Source organism: Calidris pugnax, unplaced genomic scaffold (genome assembly GCF_001431845.1).
Source record: "Calidris pugnax isolate Ruff unplaced genomic scaffold, ASM143184v1 scaffold398, whole genome shotgun sequence".
NCBI classification, from domain to species: domain Eukaryota; kingdom Metazoa; phylum Chordata; class Aves; order Charadriiformes; family Scolopacidae; genus Calidris; species Calidris pugnax.
Window position 1 is genome coordinate 1,819,020 of NW_015091280.1, and position 22,466 is coordinate 1,841,485.

At 41.3% G+C, this 22,466-nt stretch overlaps 1 protein-coding gene across 1 annotated transcript in view; it reads left to right on the forward strand.

Moving 5' to 3' along the window:
• Positions 1–22,466, forward strand: part of PAX3 (paired box 3) — an 84,976-nt gene that overhangs the window by 50,397 nt on the left and 12,113 nt on the right. The window contains exons 4-6 of the mRNA XM_014960632.1: positions 7,000–7,205; positions 18,513–18,678; positions 19,726–19,940. Of these exons, the coding sequence (XP_014816118.1) occupies positions 7,000–7,205; positions 18,513–18,678; positions 19,726–19,940 (587 nt within the window). The remainder of the gene's footprint in view (positions 1–6,999; positions 7,206–18,512; positions 18,679–19,725; positions 19,941–22,466) is intronic.

Genomic DNA, 22,466 nt, shown 5'->3' on the forward strand with positions numbered 1-22,466 from the left:
CGGCCCGCCATCCCCCCGGCCCCCACCGCAGCCTCCTTTGTGCCTCCCGCATCCTGCCAGGCAGGTGTCAGAGCCCTGAATGCGGGCGAAGGCCCTGCTGATGGATACCACAGATGGAGCGTGGAAATCGGCCGAATAGGCCTCAGCCACAGGCCATTTCTTCAGGCCCAACAAAAGCCTCCAAATAAGTCAACAAAAATCCCGAAGATCACAAAGAGAAAGTGTCATTTGTCATTGAGGGTGGGGGTAGCGGCCTCCCCGTGCTGCTCCTCGCCGGCACCCGAGTAAACACGAGGGAGGTCACTCGCCTCTCCTCGGGCCTGAGGGGCTGCGGGGACCGGCCGGCCATCGGGTCGGGCCAGCAGCCCCCCAGTAACCCCCCCAGAACCCCTGCTCAGCCCTGAGTAACAGAGATGTGGCACGAGGGGGAAAACTGGGAAATTAACCTTGTGTAAAGAAAGGAGTGAGAAGATGCAGGGAGGGCAGCTGGCAAATAAACTGCCACCAGAACCCTCCCTGGCCTTTGGTATACTGGGGGCAGTTTGGGGTCTTATTTTAACAAGATCCATGGCTCTACAGGATTTATCTAGGGCAAACCCCAGCTCAGAGGAAGAGGCTGCATAATATTTTATTAAATATTTCATAGTGGCTGAAGAGAAGTTGTGCTGTTGCAGAAGGATAACCTCTCTGCCTGCCTCTGTCAGGTGTGCTGTGCTGCAGCCACAATACATGGGTTTTAAATGATTGTCATCTTTTTGTTATTTAATTGTTCAAATGAAATGTCTTGCTGAGAGGAAGAACAACCCACAGAATGGCCTCTTGTGCATCATTTTGTTGTTCAGTTTTTGCCCCAATGTGTCTATTTGTGGTGTCTGGAAAAGGGATGGTTGCAGAGCTCCAGGTGACCGACTGCCTATGATGCTGGCCAGAGGTTTTTTTGCATATCATAGTGATAACTGGCATGCAGCATTTCCTCAGGCCACCAGACAGGCCACAAGGGGCTAAGGGACAAATAATTGCTCTTTAATTCTGTAATTCCTTCTTTAATTAAGCTTCATGGCTCAGATACTGATAGTGCTTTTTTGCTGCCTCTTCCATTGTGAGCTGTGCAGTAAGGGGGGTACTGGTGAGCCCATGGGGTCTAGCCAGGGATTGCTCAGGACACTGGTGAATCTCCTTCTTTCTCCTGTTTATAGCTGGAGGGGTTGGAGTAGTAAGATCATTAGGACAACTGTAAAAGTTAGTGATGTGTGTGTTGTGTGTCTGTGGAGGTGATGGAGATAGAAACAATCCAGCTAAAATTTGACCACCTTTACCTGTGCTGAACAGTATGTTTTTATATCATGGAAGTCAGTGGATCTGTTAGTGAGATAATGCTTAGTGAGATAACGCTATGGCAATAGAGCATATATAAAATAAATACTGCTTCTCTAAAGGCCAAGGCGTGTCCAATTTATGTGCTTAGCCAACACTCTGATTGGCTTCTTACCTATACAAAAGTCTAATAATGGTATTTTAATAGGAAAAAGTAAGAACAAAAACTTCCTTGAAACTAATAATAAAGACTTTGCAAGAAATAAAAATAGTGCGGTTTGTAGTACAGACCTGTAGCTATCATTTGACATTTATGTTTGTCTGATTTTAATATTGCAGGTCAGAGAAGAGAAAGGAACTCAATGGTTTCAATAAAGCTGCATGTAGCAGCCAGGCCTGGTGAAGGGTAACATCAATGAAATCAGATGGATGCAAAAGCCATTTCATTTGTTATAAATTTTCTCCTTTCTCTCTAAATGTTTGCACTTGATTGGATGTATTATCCTGGACTTTTAGGTACTTTGTTCAGTATTTTCTGTCTGGTTTACCTTTTGCCTTTTGTATAGAATAATAGAATAGTTTAGGTTGGAGAGGACCTGTAAAAGTCATCTAGTCCAGCCCCCTGCAATAAGCAGGGACATCTTCAATTAGATCAGGTTGCTCAGAGCCCTGTCCAACCTGACCTTGAATGTTTCCAAGGATGGGGCATCTACCACCTTTCTGGGCCAGTGTTCCACCACCCTTGTCATAAAAAATTTCTTCCTTATGTCTAGTCTAAATCCACTGTCTTTTAGTTTAAAACTATTACCCCTTGTCCTGTTGCAACAGGCCCTGCTAAAATATACTGCTTAATGAAACTTAGACTAAATGAAATTAAATTGTCAGTCTTTGAGTTCTGCATTCTTATTGCTTTATGAATGCAAGGTGCAGGGAAACTGTACAAAATCACAAGATTTTGCTAAGTCTTTATAAAAAATATTTTTAAAAAGATCGTTATAGGTCTCCTGATACTTTCCACTGAGCTGGTGAGGGAATTCACTTCAGAAATTTAGCGAAAAAATATCCACTTTAAATTGCACAGTTTAAGTTGGATTTTTATCAGCATATATGTAGATTTTTGAAGAAGTTCCACACATGCAGAGCCTGAGAGTATTGAAAGAGTTCATGAGACAGGTTTGTTTTTTTTTAAAAAAAACGCCAACCCAAGTCATTGTACACAATCAAAGGCAACTTTTGTCAGAGGCATTGTCTTCAAAAGGGACCTTCCTGAGCTCTACTTCAGATTGTACCACATTAGGTACAGTCAGAGTGCAGTGCCAGCCAACATGAGCCTGTTAGCATGGCTGGTGTGCTCTCCTCCACCAGTCTATCTTGTCAGCAATAGCTGTTTGCTTAAGGTGGGTGATTACATATGAGGCTAACATAGGGAAAGTATATTTTATATGTTCTTTGTTTCTTTTTATTCTTGAAGAGCAGCATGAAGCCATCCTGGAGAGTGGTAATAATGTAGCAGTTGCTGAGGAAGGCAGGTGTCACTGATTCATCTGGGACCTAAAGTGAGAAGATTTGGGATTTGTCATTAGTTCAGACAATACCCTATGTTCATTTTTGGGATACCCTAGATTGCATGTTTAATAAAGGATGAACTTGAACTGCTTGGATTTCTCCTGATCTCCTGTGTATGTTGGATCTGAAATATTGATGGTGTCTGGGCAACGAAGATAGCTTTGGCATAAGAGCCTCTGATCTAGCAGTAATTGTTCTTCTTTTGCTATGTGGAAATTCATAAACTCTTCAGCTGAGTTGTCTGAAAAGGCACGTTGTCTTTCTCATGATGTAAGATCAAGTAAACAGATTAGGTGTATTTATTAGTTCAAACAGCTTGCATGAAATTGGAAATGTAAGATAGCCAGAAATGAACGTGATGGGGGCTTTTAGCTGGAGCTTGAGAAACTGATTTCTTTCTGGCTTTGTGTTCTCAGTTACTTCCAAATAAATCATGTTAAGAAGATTATTTTAAATCAATGTCTGTATCAATAATTTATTTGGAATTTGGAAGCAGTAGAAGCAGTGTTTGCATTTCAACTGAGCAAGCAGTTTCAGCATCGCTGGGGAGTGTCTGCCCTCTTTAGGTGGTTTCCCTTGAAGACGAGATAACGCTATGGCAATAGAGCATATATAAAATAAATACTGCTTCTCTAAAGGCCAAGGCGTGTCCAATTTATGTGCTTAGCCAACACTCTGATTGGCTTCTTACCTATACAAAAGTCTAATAATGGTATTTTAAAAAAGGCAATACGCTATGGCAATAGAGCATATATAAAATAAATACTGCTTCTCTAAAGGCCAAGGCGTGTCCAATTTATGTGCTTAGCCAACACTCTGATTGGCTTCTTACCTATACAAAAGTCTAATAATGGTATTTTAATAGGAAAAAGTAAGAACAAAAACTTCCTTGAAACTAATAATAAAGACTTTGCAAGAAATAAAAATAGTGCGGTTTGTAGTACAGACCTGTAGCTATCATTTGACATTTATGTTTGTCTGATTTTAATATTGCAGGTCAGAGAAGAGAAAGGAACTCAATGGTTTCAATAAAGCTGCATGTAGCAGCCAGGCCTGGTGAAGGGTAACATCAATGAAATCAGATGGATGCAAAAGCCATTTCATTTGTTATAAATTTTCTCCTTTCTCTCTAAATGTTTGCACTTGATTGGATGTATTATCCTGGACTTTTAGGTACTTTGTTCAGTATTTTCTGTCTGGTTTACCTTTTGCCTTTTGTATAGAATAATAGAATAGTTTAGGTTGGAGAGGACCTGTAAAAGTCATCTAGTCCAGCCCCCTGCAATAAGCAGGGACATCTTCAATTAGATCAGGTTGCTCAGAGCCCTGTCCAACCTGACCTTGAATGTTTCCAAGGATGGGGCATCTACCACCTTTCTGGGCCAGTGTTCCACCACCCTTGTCATAAAAAATTTCTTCCTTATGTCTAGTCTAAATCCACTGTCTTTTAGTTTAAAACTATTACCCCTTGTCCTGTTGCAACAGGCCCTGCTAAAATATACTGCTTAATGAAACTTAGACTAAATGAAATTAAATTGTCAGTCTTTGAGTTCTGCATTCTTATTGCTTTATGAATGCAAGGTGCAGGGAAACTGTACAAAATCACAAGATTTTGCTAAGTCTTTATAAAAAATATTTTTAAAAAGATCGTTATAGGTCTCCTGATACTTTCCACTGAGCTGGTGAGGGAATTCACTTCAGAAATTTAGCGAAAAAATATCCACTTTAAATTGCACAGTTTAAGTTGGATTTTTATCAGCATATATGTAGATTTTTGAAGAAGTTCCACACATGCAGAGCCTGAGAGTATTGAAAGAGTTCATGAGACAGGTTTGTTTTTTTTTAAAAAAAACGCCAACCCAAGTCATTGTACACAATCAAAGGCAACTTTTGTCAGAGGCATTGTCTTCAAAAGGGACCTTCCTGAGCTCTACTTCAGATTGTACCACATTAGGTACAGTCAGAGTGCAGTGCCAGCCAACATGAGCCTGTTAGCATGGCTGGTGTGCTCTCCTCCACCAGTCTATCTTGTCAGCAATAGCTGTTTGCTTAAGGTGGGTGATTACATATGAGGCTAACATAGGGAAAGTATATTTTATATGTTCTTTGTTTCTTTTTATTCTTGAAGAGCAGCATGAAGCCATCCTGGAGAGTGGTAATAATGTAGCAGTTGCTGAGGAAGGCAGGTGTCACTGATTCATCTGGGACCTAAAGTGAGAAGATTTGGGATTTGTCATTAGTTCAGACAATACCCTATGTTCATTTTTGGGATACCCTAGATTGCATGTTTAATAAAGGATGAACTTGAACTGCTTGGATTTCTCCTGATCTCCTGTGTATGTTGGATCTGAAATATTGATGGTGTCTGGGCAACGAAGATAGCTTTGGCATAAGAGCCTCTGATCTAGCAGTAATTGTTCTTCTTTTGCTATGTGGAAATTCATAAACTCTTCAGCTGAGTTGTCTGAAAAGGCACGTTGTCTTTCTCATGATGTAAGATCAAGTAAACAGATTAGGTGTATTTATTAGTTCAAACAGCTTGCATGAAATTGGAAATGTAAGATAGCCAGAAATGAACGTGATGGGGGCTTTTAGCTGGAGCTTGAGAAACTGATTTCTTTCTGGCTTTGTGTTCTCAGTTACTTCCAAATAAATCATGTTAAGAAGATTATTTTAAATCAATGTCTGTATCAATAATTTATTTGGAATTTGGAAGCAGTAGAAGCAGTGTTTGCATTTCAACTGAGCAAGCAGTTTCAGCATCGCTGGGGAGTGTCTGCCCTCTTTAGGTGGTTTCCCTTGAAGACTCGGGCAAGAAGGAATGCTTGTTGCCTGGGACAGCAGCTGATGGGATTGAAGACTGGCTTTGGAAGTCTACTCTTTTGGTTCATTACTGTTTGCTGGATAAAAACGCAGTCAGGTACTGCAAGAGGCTTTGCTGCCTTCACAGCTACAGCTATGGTTTCAGCCACGGCTGGGCTGTAGCTGGAGTTCACCTGGTTGCCCGGGAGCACAGGGGAAACAAGCAGTGATGCCAGGAGCTGTCTGGGTGTGTGTGATCTCACTCCATGTTCCTGAAACCCAATAAGAGTTTTGGTTCTGATTTCTCTTTGCTGCTCGCAAGAGTTGGCAGCCCCTTCCTGGAACACGGACATGCTGTACGTGGCCCGTTTTCTTGCTGACTTTCCTTAAATACTGACTCAGGGTGTGGTGCGAGGGGCCTTTGGTCCAACACAGCCTGGCTGTTCTGCAGTCACGTCCTGGCCTGTTGCCTGGAGGCTGAGCATCAGCACATCTGCGTGTAGCCATGTTCTGTACTGGAAAATCTCCAAGGTTAGGAGGAATAATGATGAAACCTTAGTGCAGGAAGCATGTGGTACATGTATTTCAGCGCTGGTCATCACATTTGCTGGAACGTCCTGGCTTTAATAACTAAAAGAGTCAAGTCAAACTATTGCTCTGAGCTATTCTTACAATGTGCATCTCAATTGCTTTTTCGTTTTGATTTTTTTTTTTAACACTTGTCTGGTTTGTCCTAATGTTATGTTAGGTGGTCCTAAGACAGACAAGTAAGTTGCAAATGACCAGAAATGTTTAAATGTGCTGGGATATACTAACACAAACATATAGAATACTGTTCAGAGTATAGGACAAATAACACACATGAAGTAAATATTTGTGTATGAGAACTAGTTTCTTCACTAGCGCTTCCCATACCTTTGTAATCACTTCCATAACCATTTCAGCAATAAGATTTCAGTGATGGGTCTATAGGGAAGCTCTCATGAACATATGTCTATATAGTTGGAAGTTAAAGCAAATCAAATAATTAATTTACTCAAAAAGATTGCTAAGATGTCCTTAAATATTCTTGGGCCAGGAAGGCGAGCTAAACTCGTAGTTGAACTTTTGATGAGTCTTTATTTGTTTGAACATATTTGCACAATGTAATGTTCAACTTTGATTTCTTTCTCACTTTTTCAAAGTTTGCCAACTCAATTCTGAGTCATGGGGGGAAAAGGAGCTCTTCCATACAAGAGGGTATCATCGATTGATCCAATATTTTGCTTTTTTTTCCCTCTCAACTAAAGCTAATTTTTGTCTTTTTTTTTTTTTGAGCATCAGCACCCCAGTCTGATGAAGGCTCTGACATTGATTCTGAACCAGATTTGCCTTTAAAAAGAAAGCAGCGTCGCAGCAGGACAACCTTCACAGCAGAGCAACTGGAAGAGCTGGAAAGAGCTTTTGAGAGGACACACTATCCTGATATTTATACCCGGGAAGAACTTGCGCAAAGAGCCAAACTCACAGAGGCTCGTGTCCAGGTATGTATTAAAAGCTGCCTAACAATGGAAATTTCATTTTCTGTTAGCGTGCTGGGTCCTTTTATATGCACACATGATTCTACCCTGGGGTAGAAGGAAAATGTGAAGCTACAGTGTTTAAAGCCTTAGAGGATTTTGCATCTGTACATGGACACTGGTTTTCCAACTGTTTAAGGCAACAAATGCTTTGAAAAAAGTTTTGTGTTTTCCCCAGTAAATGTTCCATACCTACCATGAATATAATACTGAGCCTTTGGAGAGGAAGGTCTATTTTCCCAATTTGTTTATTTTATGCATTTGACAGCACTCTGCATATAATCAGGTCAGCTGTTGTGCCAGTTTAGTTATTTAAGTGATTTCATCTGTTGTTGTTTGGGTCTTTCAGGCATTAACAGTGGAGAGAAAAACATTTTAAAAAGGACAATGTGTCTATAGAGCCAGGCAAGTGAACAGGGTTACTGGTGCAATATCTACAGTTTACTTTTAGTTTAGCTTTTAAAGTTGACTTGTTTTAAACCTTGTAATATCTCTTTTATCCCCACTGTCAGTTTAATTCAAAAGAAAATAAACCCGCAAATAACTGTTAAGTCTTCACAACTTCATGTAGATCTGGATTGTCTAGAACAAGTTAGCGTGCAAGAAGTAAACCATGGAGTTGATTTAAATAAAAATAAAAAAGCATGAACCTGGGTTTTCAGATGTCCAAAACCAGGCAAGTAGCAGCCAAATAATTCTGGAATAAGCTGCACTCTGGAGTTCAGGTTCAGACTAGGACTTTATCTGTTTCACGGCACAGAAGCAAATGCTGCGAAATATTTAATACCACAGACAGAATCCTCTGCTTCTCTTTCAGTACTGGACATCTTAAAGGGATTTGGAAAAGGACGACCAGTTTGAAACAGTCTGAGTTGCAAGACTTCATAAGCAAATGTTCGGTTGGGTGACAAGCAAAATATTATAGCTTGTGATCTAGTCAAGGAAGGGAAATTAGTGGTAACTAGCCCAGGATACAGGTGAATTTGGTTGCTTTGGTGAAACTCTGTTTTTATGTTTTGATCTTTGAAGCTCAGCCTGAGGTATTCAGACTCTGCAAACTGAAATGAGAAATACAAAATATCCCTCTGACTTTTTAAGACAAGCTTGTCTATTGCAGCATGGCTGTATTATTGAGTATGTGTCTTGAAAGGTCCAGACTTTTTTCAGTTTTACCTGCTAAATGTTTTTGCAGAAGACATCACACCACATTTCTTGTAAGTGTTTGTTATGACTGTGAGACAAAATCAGATGTATGGATGAATTTGTCTGGAAGGCAAACTCAGTGGTGCATGACTTTTCCTTAACATGTTTATGAAGTGAAATTCTTGCAAAACAGCTTCATATATAGACTTGGCCAGGTAAGACCAAATCAAGCCCTGGGAATCATCCATGCATAAACATAATAAAGATAACTTCCTACACAAGTTCTGTTAGCAAGACAAATGGGATCTAGGATATGAAATTTTGGGCTACGTTAGCTTCAGTGGAAAAATATGATAAAATGAAAAAGACCTTGTTCGTGTTTTTCTAAATCAATGACCCAGAGCTAGAAGAAAAGCAGAACTCTCATTAACATAACAGCTGTCTTAATGTGGCTTTAACCCTGTGACTTTTTACATTCCTTATGGCTTCCTTGGTTCCCTTGAGACGCATCCTGTCTCACACCACTCCTATGATCTACAGCCTCACGAATTCCCTAGTACCTCTGACATATGGATATTTTACCTAACCCAGCATGGAAGAAAGTTCCCAGTCAATCAATGATTAAAATACCAGAACAAAACCTTTCTGGATTAAAGATGAGCTGGGGTTGAAGTAGCCAGCCTGTGGGCAGTTTCCTAGTGCACTCCATCTGTCTGGTACCCTTGAAGCCTGGCAGAGTGATTTAGCAGTGGATTAAGGGATATGGGATTTGCCTTATCAGCATTCAGCACCTCTCTATAGCCCCTTAAAATAGCCACCTATGATGGGCATGAAATAAAAGACGACCTGTGAAAAGAAAATAACCCTAAGAGACTTGAGGCTGAGGGCTGGATAGTCATACTGATGTAGCATTCAAGCTTTCTTAGTCACACTTCTTTTTTGGTAATAGTGTGACAGAGATCAGAGATACCAAATTTTATATGGATATATACACAAAGATCTCTTTGACTGCTTCCCGATCAACCATCATCTAAAAGAGCTGGCTTTTTGCAGCCTGATTCCAGCTGAGCCCAGAAAATTGTTTTTTTATTTTTCTCTGGAGCTGTAAGGTCCAATTTTGTAGAGTTGTTTTACATTGTCTAGGAAGTTAGTTAATTGATTACAACTGGACTAACCTTGCTGTTCCCTCTGTTCCTCCATGTTGTGCTTGCATCTCATGTTTTGTTTTTTCTACCATCGCCCCCGTGCTTCCCTTTTCCTTCTATTCCCCAGGGCAGTCTCTGAACACCCGTGAAAAGAAAAGTCTTAAACTTCTGAACCATCTATTTTCTCACTTTCCCATTGTTGAAGGGTAACCAAATGCATGTTTCTAAGCTGGTTGGTTGGAAAGGGCGGAAAAAAAGTCGCCTCTGGGCTGAGATCAAACTTAGAACATTTCAGCCCCTGAGGGGAATTTTTTTTAAAGCTACAAGCAACTGAAAACAGACTTTACACTGTGAATATTATTTGTGTACTTAATCGTGGGGACAGGAAGGGCTTTTGAGGAAAGAAGTATTGCAACAGGCTCCATGTTGCAAGAATCATGAGATGTATAACTGTAATCACTGCAAATACTTCAGCACAGGGTGTAATAAGGAGTTAAAAAAAGCTCCCTGCAATTCCGCCTGCACCACCTTTCCACTCAAGGACTGCTGAGTCTTTCTCCCTGGTGTTTGAGCCTAGATGTCATGTGGAGCCAGAACAACCTCTTCTGCTGCCTCTTCTGAAGGCATCCAGCTCCTCTCTGTACATTAGATGCAGCAGGCAGGGGAAAGTTCTTCAGTCTTGTGCATTCATCAGATAGCATTCAGAGAAGTAGAGTCCCAAAGGTCTAGGATGGCCCTCTATTGAAGAAAAAAAAAAGTAATAATACCCTGGGAATGGGAAGTTAAAACTTCATGTATTGTGAGTAAAAATCACAGATGCGCAGTGATTTACTGGTCCAGTTTAAAAAAATCATTAAAACCACCATTAAGTTGCAGTGTCCGCCCTTAAGGCCTGTGGCCTATTTTTACTGACTCAATCTGAAGGCGAATTCTAAAAGTGAAATTTCCCCCAGTGTAGATAAAGATCAAAGGCTCTCTCTGAGCTTCAGAGCTGTGTGGTTATGGTTTCTGTAACAGATAGTGCATAAGGAATGAAGTGGGTAGCATCTTTTCTGGCCGCCTTTGACTCCCGCTTCAGGCTTATTTTTAGACCTGGATGAACTGAGCAAACTTTGGCAGGAGCTTGGAGCCTGTTTCACATTGACGGTGGGAGGTGTTTACTTCAATCTTTTGGTAAAGGATTTTTAAATAAGGTTCAGCTTTGTCCTGTTGGCAGGCAGAGGGCCAGGAGCCTGCCTTGGCCGACGGGGGCTGGCCAGTCAGACAGATCTTGTCGGGCTGTGTGTTGAGGGCAGGCCTCCCAAATTATCAGAAATGTGATGCACGAGACTTGCGTGTTGGACCAGGTTGAGGATGTGCCCCCAGCTGTACAGGATTGTGCAGGGCAGGAGGTCCTGCCGTGAGAAGCAGCTGGCACACAGCCTTCCTGCTTAACCCTAAAGGCAATGGGAGAAATTTGTTTGGACTCTTATAGTCCATGAATAATGGTGAAGAAGCAGGGGAAGCTGGGAAGAATTCTGAAATGTGAGTACATCTCATCCTGAAAAGGTTCTTCTCGGCCAAATCCTGGGTTTAAATTGGTTTTATTGAAAACTTCCAAAAATAAAAATATTGTTTTACAGAAGAGCATGTCTGAAAATACAGACAGATCTCTCCTGGCTGCTAGGATGGGGCTGAATGTTCCCATGTCAAACTTGCAATCAGCTTGTAAGCTTTTGTAAAAAGCTTATTACAGCCTCAGCAAATAGAAGTCCCAAGAGTTCAGAAGTCCCGAATAGCCAGAAGAAAAATGATAAATATATAGATATTTTTAAGTGCTGTGCTTGCATATTGTTTTCTTTGTTTCACTGTGGTAGAGGGAGGGGAAGAGGTGGCTTTGGAGAAGGAGATAGTAGGGGGGAAAGTGAGAGAAGAAATTATGACTCTTAAGCTAGTAGTAAGGTTTGAAAGCTCTGAAGTCTGATCTCTCAGCTTTAATAGTCTCTTCTCAGTAGCAAACAGTGAAAAGCATTCACTGGGAAATCATGGGGGAGGGAGGATCCGTGCCAAAAAAAAGTCTTTATTTGCCCTCAGCTCCTCTGAAATGGTTTGAGCTTGTACGCTGAACTGCGCAGTCCGGCGGGGAGACGGGGTGAAGGAATGTGGGACAGATTCAGCAACATTTAAGACCTTTCAGCGGATCTTTACAGTTATTCCTGATGTGGTTTATGGAGAATTTATAGTGCCTTTTCTTGAGGCTGTCCCTCTTGCATCATATACAGGATAAAGAAAGAAAATGCTGTGTGCATTCTTGTAGTAGATAACCCTGTAATTGCAGATATTTTTTTTCCCCCTGGGGTAAAGGAGCAATTCTTATGGGTAAATTAGCCAACTACAAACATATGCAGGCCTAAGAAGACATTTTTAAATATAAAGGAAAAGAGGGGATATGATTTTGATTCTCTCTTTCTGGTCCTGGCTGCCTAAGGGCTCAAATTAGTGGCGCTTTAATTTATAAATACACAGTTCAATTTGCTTATTACTCAATATTTTGCAGAACTATTCAGCTGCAGTGTTTTAGAAGTATTTGTGTAGGACTGAGTCAAAGTCTTTTCAAAAGAAACCTATGAAAGTTGAGTGTGTTGGATCACAATGGGTTGGAAGTCCTCTTTCCTTTTGGCACAGCATAGTTGGTTTTTGGTTGTCTTTTTTATTTATTTATTTTTATTTTTTGTGTGTGTGGTGTTTTTTGTTTTGTTCTCCCCTGCCCTGCCCCTGGTTGTCTTGGTTTTTTTTTTTATTCCTGTTTGTTTTAAAAGAATTCTGGTTTCCATCACATTGTTAACTCCTTGTATCTCAACCAGCATGACTTCCCATCACCATAAACACCCATTCCAGGCAGATCCCAGGTGGAGAACCTGCAGCCTCGTGGTGTTCCCAGCAGGTTGCTCTCCACAAGCCGGCAGCACTGCTGTGGGATGCTGTGAGGAAACAGGCCTACACATGGTGTGCCTCTGTGCATATGCGGTAGACCTTATTCCTGTGAGGCTGGGGGTGTGCAGACATTGCAGTGAAGCTGACTTACCAACTAGTTATTGCTAAAAAGCAATTGGATTTCTACTCTTTTTCTTCTTGCTGTGGCTGGTCCCTGGCAGTGCTCTCCCTGGAGCTCATCTGATGCCATGGTGAGCCAGGACGGAAATTTGCCCTACTGCAAAAAAAACCCCCAAAACAACAACAACAACAACAACAAAACCAAAACAGGAAAAAACCCAACTTTATTCCTTTTTCCCCTGCTGTATTGTGTTCTCTGAAGAAACTCCCAGTCGGGCCAGGCCAGCACAAGGGCTGGTGTCAGCCGTTGGACTGGCAATAGAGTGCAAGCACCCGCAGAGACAGCTCTGAAGGCTGCTGGAGTAAGTGTAGGTCTGGCATCCACAGGGACTGCAGGACCAGGCACTGCGGGTGTCTTTACAAGTCGTGCTGCTGTGTTGCACAAAGGTAATGGAGTCAGCTCCCACCGGGCTGGTGCAGCCCAGCTTCATCAGCCCAGTGTCCTTCCTCAGCCTCCCCTCTTCGCAAGGCAGCCCCACTGCGTCTGCCACACCCCAGATTCCTTCCCTGCTTCCAGACAGCCAGACTCAGTTTTGGACATGTGAATTTTGGGGAAGGGAGGGGTGGGGAAGGCAGTTACCATGAAAAATATCATAAGGCAAAAGGGGGAAAAAAAACCAACCTCCACCAACCAAAAGCCCTCTGTCTAAAATTAGAAGTGCCGTTAACAATACATCAGTCTTTTGACTTTGTGTGTTTTTGGCATTCATGCTTGCAATGGTCAGGACTGTGTATAACAAAATATCCACGGGTTTCCTGCAAAATTCACATCTCAAATGTTTTGCCCTGTTGAATCAGAGATCTTTTTGCCTTAAAAGCACATAGAGCACTCTGTGTTTATGATCAGACTGTTGAAATGTCAAGGCTAATTACACTAGTGTGTTCCCCAGTGAATAAATGCATCTTTTAAAGAATATCCTGTTGAGATCAACGAAATAAGATGTTGGCATGATCACTTGCAAACTACTTAAAGGAAAAATGATAACAAAAAGGCAGGATCTAAATGTTAGAAAATAGAGACAGGAGAAACCTATTAGTTCACCTCATCCATTCTATGTTGATGCAGAATACTTTTTTTTTTAATATTCTATTGAGGTGTGATTTCTTTTTTTGGTCAGTCCAGTTCCAGATGCTTGAAAATTGGAGCCTCCAATACTTACTTCCCTTAAAGGACTAATTTTTTTTTTTTTCCCTTTTGCTCTAAATTTCATCCTCTTCAGTCCTGTTTGTGAGATGTAAATTTTGGCCAGATGCTGGGGTTTAATTTTGTTCCTGAATCATCTGGGTAATTTACTTTCTATCTGTGACAGCAACATAGAAACTGGGGAGCCAGAGCCTTGCTAAAATGAGTGTAACTTGGCTTCTGGTGGGGACGCTGCTTTTGGGTGCTTAGGTCCCTCAGACAAACCATGTTTCCTCTATGTCCGCATTTGCACAGCACCAGGCACGATGCCGACCTAATTTAGAGCTCCTGCATGTTACACCAACACAAGTAAATCGTATTCCTTCAGACACAGTACTGTTTGTGCAAGAATGCTATATTTTTTCAGTCTCCAAAATGCAGGAGCTTGCTTATCCACTGCTTTTGCTTCCATGGGGGAATTCCGTGTGGTCATGGTGATTTGAGGGACTGTCTAGGATGGGTGCACCTTCCACTGAGATCCAGGCTGTTGCTGGTGAAGCCAACACACAAGATAGAGTAGTTTGTCAGATTAAATAGATGAAGATATCTTAGTTTCCTGTTACACCCACTGCAGGCACCCACTTTCTCATAGTATGACACTTATCTTCACCAAGGGCTGTGTTACACTCTGAGCATCTCTGCACCCAGGGGACAATCGCTGCCCTCTCGGAAGGGAGGGTGTGGGAGAACAGAAGCATCCTATGGGGACCTGCTAGATTTGAAAAGGCCGCTCATAAGAAGGGGATTTTGTCATGCTGGTGGAAGTTGAAATTTGCTGAACATAAGAGGATGTTGTGTTTAAATCATGTTGGAAATGTACAGACAAAAGAAAATATTTCCCCAGGTGTTTACAACATGTTTCTAAGCAGACACATTGGTTTGTGGTGACTAGATTTATTTTTAAGTCTTGGCTTGATATTGGCAAAAATTTTCAAGATTTCTTTAATTAATGGTAATGGTGCAAATGGATTCTTCATTATATGGGCTGATTTAAAAAATAAAATAAAATCCTGAACTCTTGAGAATAAGTCAAAGCAGCCAAGCGTAGTTTAAGTGAAATGCTATGATGTTAAATAAATAAAATAAATCATTTCAGTTAATATAGAAAACATATCACTGCTACTGAATAAAGTTTGGGATCTGAGTAATTTTAATAAACATTACGTAGAATGTAAACAAAATATTTAGATTTGAGTTATTTAGTTTAAATAATTTTTTCTTGACTTTCCAAAACAAATTTCCTACTTAAGTGTCCCACTTCATTTTATTTGTATTTGTTTCTGCTGTCTTACTGTTACATTATTTCTTCTTTGTGTTCTGCCATACATAGTATCTGAAATATGCAGTTACCTGGCATAAAATGGGAGTTAAACACATTTGCAACCCCAATCTCAAGCCATGTGAGAAGGGTGAGGGCACGACAGTAAATAGTAAGATTAGTAAAAACTGTCATGTTAAAACATCCAGAATTACAGATTCAGAACTTTAGTGTGCTCACTTCTAAAAATGTGCGATGGTGAGAATTGATGCCACACTCACAGTCATTTTAAAGATAAATTATTTTTAGTATCATTACCAAGGCTGGTCCAAAGCCTGTTAAAATCAAAGGGAAACAAGTACGTGTGTGGATCGGACCCCTGGTGCCTACTGTAAAGGTGTGGGGCTTTTTTATTTTGTTTTGGGTTGTTTTTATTTTTCCTTTTATGTGCCTCTGCCATTCTGCAGTGACAAGTACGGGTGCTATTAGTGGCAATAAGACTTGCTCCGCAGTTTTGAATTTGTTTAAGGGCTTTTGGGGAGTTAATTCTGGGCTAAGTGTGGTGCTAGTCAGGTGCCATCTGCCTTCCTGCTGCCTGGGGAAAGTAAGACTCCAGGGCAAGCGGCAGAAGGTGTGTGCTGGGGCTGATGGGGCAGCCGGGCAGTGGAGGGGCAGTGGCCACCGCTGATGAGTCTGGAGCCACGACTGGGCCAGCAGCATGTGACAGGGGTGCTAGTCAAGTACCACCCATTTGGCATGTCCCAATTGCATGGGATCGAGGTGGTCACTTAAAGCCTATTTTCTGCACGGCCCAGGCAGGTTCCTGTGTCCCTGCAGAGTCCCACTTAATTTCATGGGGCTCCAGGTGGCAACAGAGCTCTGTGCAAGTATCTTCATCATGGGGTTGCTGTACAGTTTTTGATACCATTGAGTGTGTCCCTTTCAGAGATGTTTAATGCATGTGTTTAACATATGATAACATACATATTAACATATATACACAATATGTAAGTACATATGATAATGTATGTATTAACATGTTAACATATGATAACATATATAACAGAGATCTTTAATACACACTTTTGGAAAAATGTAAATCTATAAAATGAGCCAAAATGTACCTGTAAATAAAAGCATAAAACTTGGCATTAACGCAAATCCCTGACTACAGAATTAAAGTTTGGGATCTGACTCATTTTAACAAAGATCTAGGGCTTGAATGCAAATGCTTATCCATAGAGGAAACAAAATCTTGTTACCTCATTTTCCTCAGTGAAATCCACTGACATAGTATAGTTCAGTTACTGTTCCCAAAGCATTTGAAGATCACCAGATAACCCTCTTGACCTGAAGAAGGGAGAGTGTCATGGAGAAAGCCGTAGTTAATGACCCGGGTAGGCTAATTACAACATGCGTTTGCTGTTCCCTGCTCCCTCTCTGACCTCCATTATCCTTCCTGAGTGCTCTTTGGCTCTCTAGCAAAGCTTCTTTCTCCCTCTTTAGCATGTATTGCCTATTTTTCCTTCTCTTTGGTCGTCTTCAAAAGATACTGCGGCAGGAGTGTGTGACTGGTGGACTGTGGGAGGCATAAGCAGGTGGAAAGAGTCTGTGAGGAGTAAATAAGAAATTTAGACTTAAATGTCAGTGAGGGAAGCAAAGGGTAAGGAGAGAGAAAAAAAAGGATATAGATAGGTTGGGAAAGTAAAACATTGCTGAATCTAGACCCATTCTCAACTATTGCTCATCGCAGTCCTCGTATCTCTGTCCTGGTGCCTTGTGCCTGCCAGCTGCTTTCAGAAATGTTTGTGTGGAGGCAGAGGGAGGGTTAGTTTGTACAGCAGAAGAACAAGAGAGGAATTTCTGATGTAGAAGAGAGGCTCCTTCTATCCCTCTGTACTAAATCTTAAGTTGGAGTGGGAGTGTGTAATTGAGGAGTAGACGTTGTGGCCAAATAAGGAGGCAGCTGTGTGAACTGAGCATCTCATTCTGAAGAGAGGATGAAGCCAGATCAAACTACATGGTGACAGATGGCCCACATCAGAAACCAGATGGCCCAGTGAGTCCAGCCACTCCTGCTACGAAATAGTAAGTGGAGGAGAAGCCCAGAGTGTAGTCCAAAATGTTGTTTGTAAATGATGTTACACTGAGAAGTCCAGCCTGTGGTGGCCCACTCGTAAGCCAGCATGGGCTGCTTGCAGGAAGGGTGGCAGATCTCAGACCCAGCTTACTTTTACAAATATGTCTACACATGGCTCACCAGCTGATGTGTCTCAGTGGCTTTCAGGCCAGTCTGTCCCACAGGCTGTGCAGATATAGCTTGTAAGATGCTGCCACTTGGTTAAGCTCTTGTCTAATTGATAGCATCCACGGATGATCATTGCAGCTGTTTCAGGGTGTACGATTATGAGTAATTGTTTGTTTGTTTACAAACATGTGTAGTCTCCCCTATCTCAACCAACCTTTCTTTTCTGCCGTGGTCCACCTCCTGGACCTGGGTACTGTAATCTAGAAATTGCTCTAAACCTGGGGCAGGGCAGAGCGGATGCACTCAATGTCCAGGCACCCCTGCTGTGGCTGGTTGGCCTTCCAATTTGTGGCATGTGTAATCACTGTAATATCAATATTAACCTATGTGTTCTGCAACTCTTACTATGTCTGCATTTGCCTCTTCCTTTCTTGGAGGCAATAAGACCCATCCAAGACATGGAAAACTTAAGATGTGAACTGAGAATGACGTGAAGGAAAGCAGATTTATAGCTAAAATGTCCCACTAATCTAAATCCCATCTGTTTGGTACCCTGTTCTGGGAACAGATTTCAAAGTGGTTCTGAAATGCTGATCTACTTTTCATGTCAAGTTTATTAAGAGATGTTTTTTACATATGTGAATACATGAAAACTTGCTGGGAGGGATTTGTGTGTTTTGTACACGGGGCTTGCGTTATTCAAATTAAAAGCTTAAGGTTCTGTTGATCATTAGGGCAATGTAGTATCCCAATATACAAGTACAAGCACCTTCCAACAGTGCATTAAGCGATGCCGCTAACTTGTCAGCAAGTTAAATACAAAGACAATCCAATCCAGGCCAAATAGCTTTGGCTGGCACTTAGATCAAATGGAGAAACCTTTTCCCTTTCTAATTAAATGTAGCACAATAAGGATAGTGATTGATAGTTATTAAAAGCACTAAAGCTTGAAAGCATTAGTCGGCTTGTTTCCTCTGTATTTGAGAGGCAACTAGGGTTTGGGATTCCTGTGTCCTGTCTGTTGAACCCAGGAAGAGTGTGCAAAGGGCTCCTTTCCTGTCTCGGAGCTCTGAGCCCAGTGTGCATCTTCTGTATCTCTCTTCCCCAACACTGAATGCATTTGAAATACGATGCCATTATTTCTGATGCACCCGTATTTAAATGTACAACAATCAAATGTGTCTAATTAAAACATTTGTAGGTCTGGTTTAGTAACCGTCGCGCTAGATGGAGGAAACAGGCAGGAGCCAATCAACTGATGGCTTTCAACCATCTGATCCCAGGAGGATTCCCACCCAGTGCCATGCCAACTTTGCCGACGTACCAGCTCTCCGAGCCCTCCTATCAACCCACCTCCATACCCCAAGGTACAGTAGCCAACAGGTACTTGGTTAACATACTGTTATCGGGGGGTTTTCTCTGGTGATCCGCTGTAGAAATATTTTCTTCTCTAATCTGGAAAAGGGGTGTTGGGTCCAAGTCAGTGAGGGTTTTGCAAGCCTGCTTATTAAGAACACAGGTTTGTTTTGCTACAAGAAAAAGCAGGTTACATATGAAGGGTGCTAGCTAGAGAAATAGTAGCCTCCTGCATGGCAGAGGTGCAGTGTTGGTAAAGCAACGCACACACTTCCCTACCCTTCCATTGCATTGGTCTCTCTTGCTGAGGGAAGGAGGCAGCAGCTGTGTTCTGTCTTTTTTGTTGCTTTCAATGCTGGTGCACTGGAGACTTCTGTAAATACTCTGAATATTTATCTGATGGTGAAAAAGCACCTATTCAGACCATCTTGTTTCACATCAGATAGTAGTAAGTCTCAGTATGGTAAAAATTTGTCTTAATGTTATCAGAATTTCTATGAACATTGATGGATTTAGGGGGCGTGTGTAGGTGTGGAACACAGCCTGCCAAATCTAGGCTACACTAGATTTTACTGTTAAAAACCTTACAGGTGGATTTTATAAAATGAGTTACTGTGCTGTTCTTGCTCCCTCCTTGAGACTTGGATCCTAATTGCTGGTGGATGTTCTAATTAAAAGAATTTTTCAAAGCTCAGGAGGGGAAAGCCTGTTACCAGTCTCCTAAGCAAATAAAACTTTTCCTTTATTTTTTTAATATGTGTGTGTGAATCTATATATAAAAAAATATTGTTGTATCAATTCTGAATGCTATATGTCCTCTAAGAATTGTCTGAAAATTGCATGTGTGCACTGTTATGATTTTTACAGTCTATATAAGAATTTTTGTGTAATCTTACTAGGTTAAATTCCTAGCAATATTAAAGATTTACCTTTCTATTTAACCGGTACTTAGATGCAAGTCCTGATGCAGCTCTGTCAAGTTGAGCTTCACATAATGAACTTATTATGCCAGGAAAAAAAGGAGGGAAAACATATCAGCATGTTTCTTTTGCTTCTAGCTGTGTCTGATCCGAGCAGTACCGTCCATAGACCTCAGCCTCTCCCTCCAAGCACTGTACACCAAAGCAGCCTCCCTTCGAATCCAGAGAGCAGCTCTGCCTATTGCCTCCCCAGCACCAGGCATGGATTTTCCAGCTATACAGACAGCTTTGTGCCTCCGTCCGGGCCCTCAAATCCCATGAACCCTGCCATTGGCAATGGCCTTTCACCTCAGGTCAGTCCTGTGTTTTCAGACAGAGGATTTGCTGTATACCAGAACCAAAGAGTCTATTCCCTCAGGCCACAGTATAATGAATTGCCAAATTTAAACCATAATGTATTCTTTATACAAGCCACATGATTTCAGTTTGCTGGTTTCCTTCTTTTTTTATTTTTTTCCTTCTACTGGCTGAATCGAGAGTCATAGCTTATATTTAATTTCAAGTGATTTATAATGTAATCATGCAGGCTTCATGTTTACATTCAGTTGTCAAGAGTTTGTAACGCACTGCTATTTTCCTGAAGATCAGTGGCTAGGTATAGAAAGTAGATCATGTAGTTTTTCTATGACTAAAATATCTCTTTAAGATAACCTCACCAAGGTTTTACCAAATGGTGCAGGAAAATTACAGGCAAGTTGTACCAGGAGAGTTCCAAGGGCTGAGCAGTGTGCAATGAGATGAGCTATAATCGAGTTATAAATACATAAATTAGGAGTATTACTGCTCTTTGGCAATATATAAATGCATGAATACCATAATTGTTTTTCTAATTTGCATGAGCTCTTTTTAGGAAACCATGTTAATAAATTGCCTTGATAATTGAGTGTCAAAAGGTTGGTTAAATTTCCCTACACGCAGCATCTGTCTGAAGCTGACATTATTAGTTAAAGCTTGAATAGATGGTAGTTTATTTTATTAGCGAGAGCTTTGCCCAGGTGCTTGGAAAGAGATGTCCACTAAATTCTGAGAAGTCACAAAGAGGATGCAATCTATAATTACAATCAGGAATCTCTTCAGGCTGAAAGTGAGAGTTTTAACAGCTTTATCTTCTTTCTACCCTTTTTTCCTCTCAGTGGTTAGAAAAACAGAGAGAAGCTCAGAATGACACAAATGAAAAGTGAAAAGACAATTATACTCAATTACACACTAATCACTGACTATCACCACTGCCTAAGCAGGGAGAGGGCATTCTAATAGGCAGAAAATGAGATTTTAATGGCACAAAGGGTGGCCAAAATAACGACTCGTATATCTTTGCCTCCTTCGTTTTCTTCAACTTGTGGTTTGCATCTCGGGAGTACAGTTCCTGGTTCCTGTGCAACGGTGATAACTCTGTGCAGCTGAAAAGTTCAAAGGCACTGGAGTTGAAAAGAATGAATAACAAAGGCAATGAAATAAACATTTTTGCCCAAAGGCAAAAGTTCATAAACCCTTTTTTGTAACAGTAAATGTAATTAAGTTTCACAGATTCCTATAGCATAGAGTGGGGTACAAAACTTTATGGCTTGAAACCTCAGGAAAAAAATACCAACAGAAAAACAAACGGATGTACTTCCAACAAGACTTGAATGGATTTTGTTCTAAAGAATTCTGATTTCTAAATGCAATCTCCAACAAAAGCCATGACATTATATTAGTTGCTTCATTTTTATTTTTTTTTAAATGGCCAGTTTTGTAGCGTGCAAGGCTTTCACAGTTTTGCCAAAAATATCTCTGGGACTCAGCATTATTCCATCAAAAGTAGTTGTTAGTGTCAGTTTAAATGTATGTTGGTCCTGGCTATGGAAAACATGATCTTTTTTCTTTTCACAAAGCTTTTATTGCCTGGGACACAGAAGTGGAGCACAACAGTAAAGAAATCTTGTGATGTCTGGGCAAAGCAGGACAAAAAAGTGAGGCCAGGTTTCCTCCCCTCAAAATCTTACTGATTTGAGGTTTGATATAATCAAAAGGAGATCCCAGAGCAGATGAGATGGCTTTAATCAGTTACTGTCCTGCTTTACACCTAGCCCTGTCTTTACACTATGAAACTTCTGGTTTGTGTTGGTTTTGTTTAGGCTTTTGAAACCTCTTCATACCCTGGGGCTTAGAGTTCGTGGTCGTGTCCTGCACCTCTACCAACAGGTTTAGGAGAGGACTCATTACTCAGAAGCTGGCGTTATGTTCATCACAGGACACTACTTGTATCCATTTAGATTTGGAACAGCGTCTTGGCAACTGAATTGTTATTACCTTCACTGGCTGATAAATATCTTTCCAGCAAACAAACAACACTCACCCCTAAATTCATGCAGTGTTACCAACAGCTTCTCTGAAACAGTTTTGGGGCCTAAGCAATGACTTAGAGACATGTATCAAACATATTTATGTATAAAATGGCATTATCTAGGCTTTGTGCTTATGTAAGGAAGTGATACAGCCCCAAATACATAAATTACGTGCTCTGGGACTCCAGCAAAACGGCGATTGTGCTTTATGCCAGAAAGAGGATGTTGGTCATGTATGTTGTGATGTTACTGTGTGTGAAATGCCCCTTAGCTGTGGGAGGTGTTGCAGTTTGTCCCTTTGTCATGTGTCCCGCAGGCGCCCCGGTGCTGCCGAGCGGCAGCCGGCAGGTCGAAAGCCAGTCCTGTGCTGGGGATTTCATGAAGAAAGAGAAAACAGGAGTTTTCCTGCTGAGTGGGCATGTTGCAGTGCCCTGCCTGTGTGCGTGGAATTTAGATGAGAAGGAGAGAGGGTCCTTTTACTAGCTGATGGAT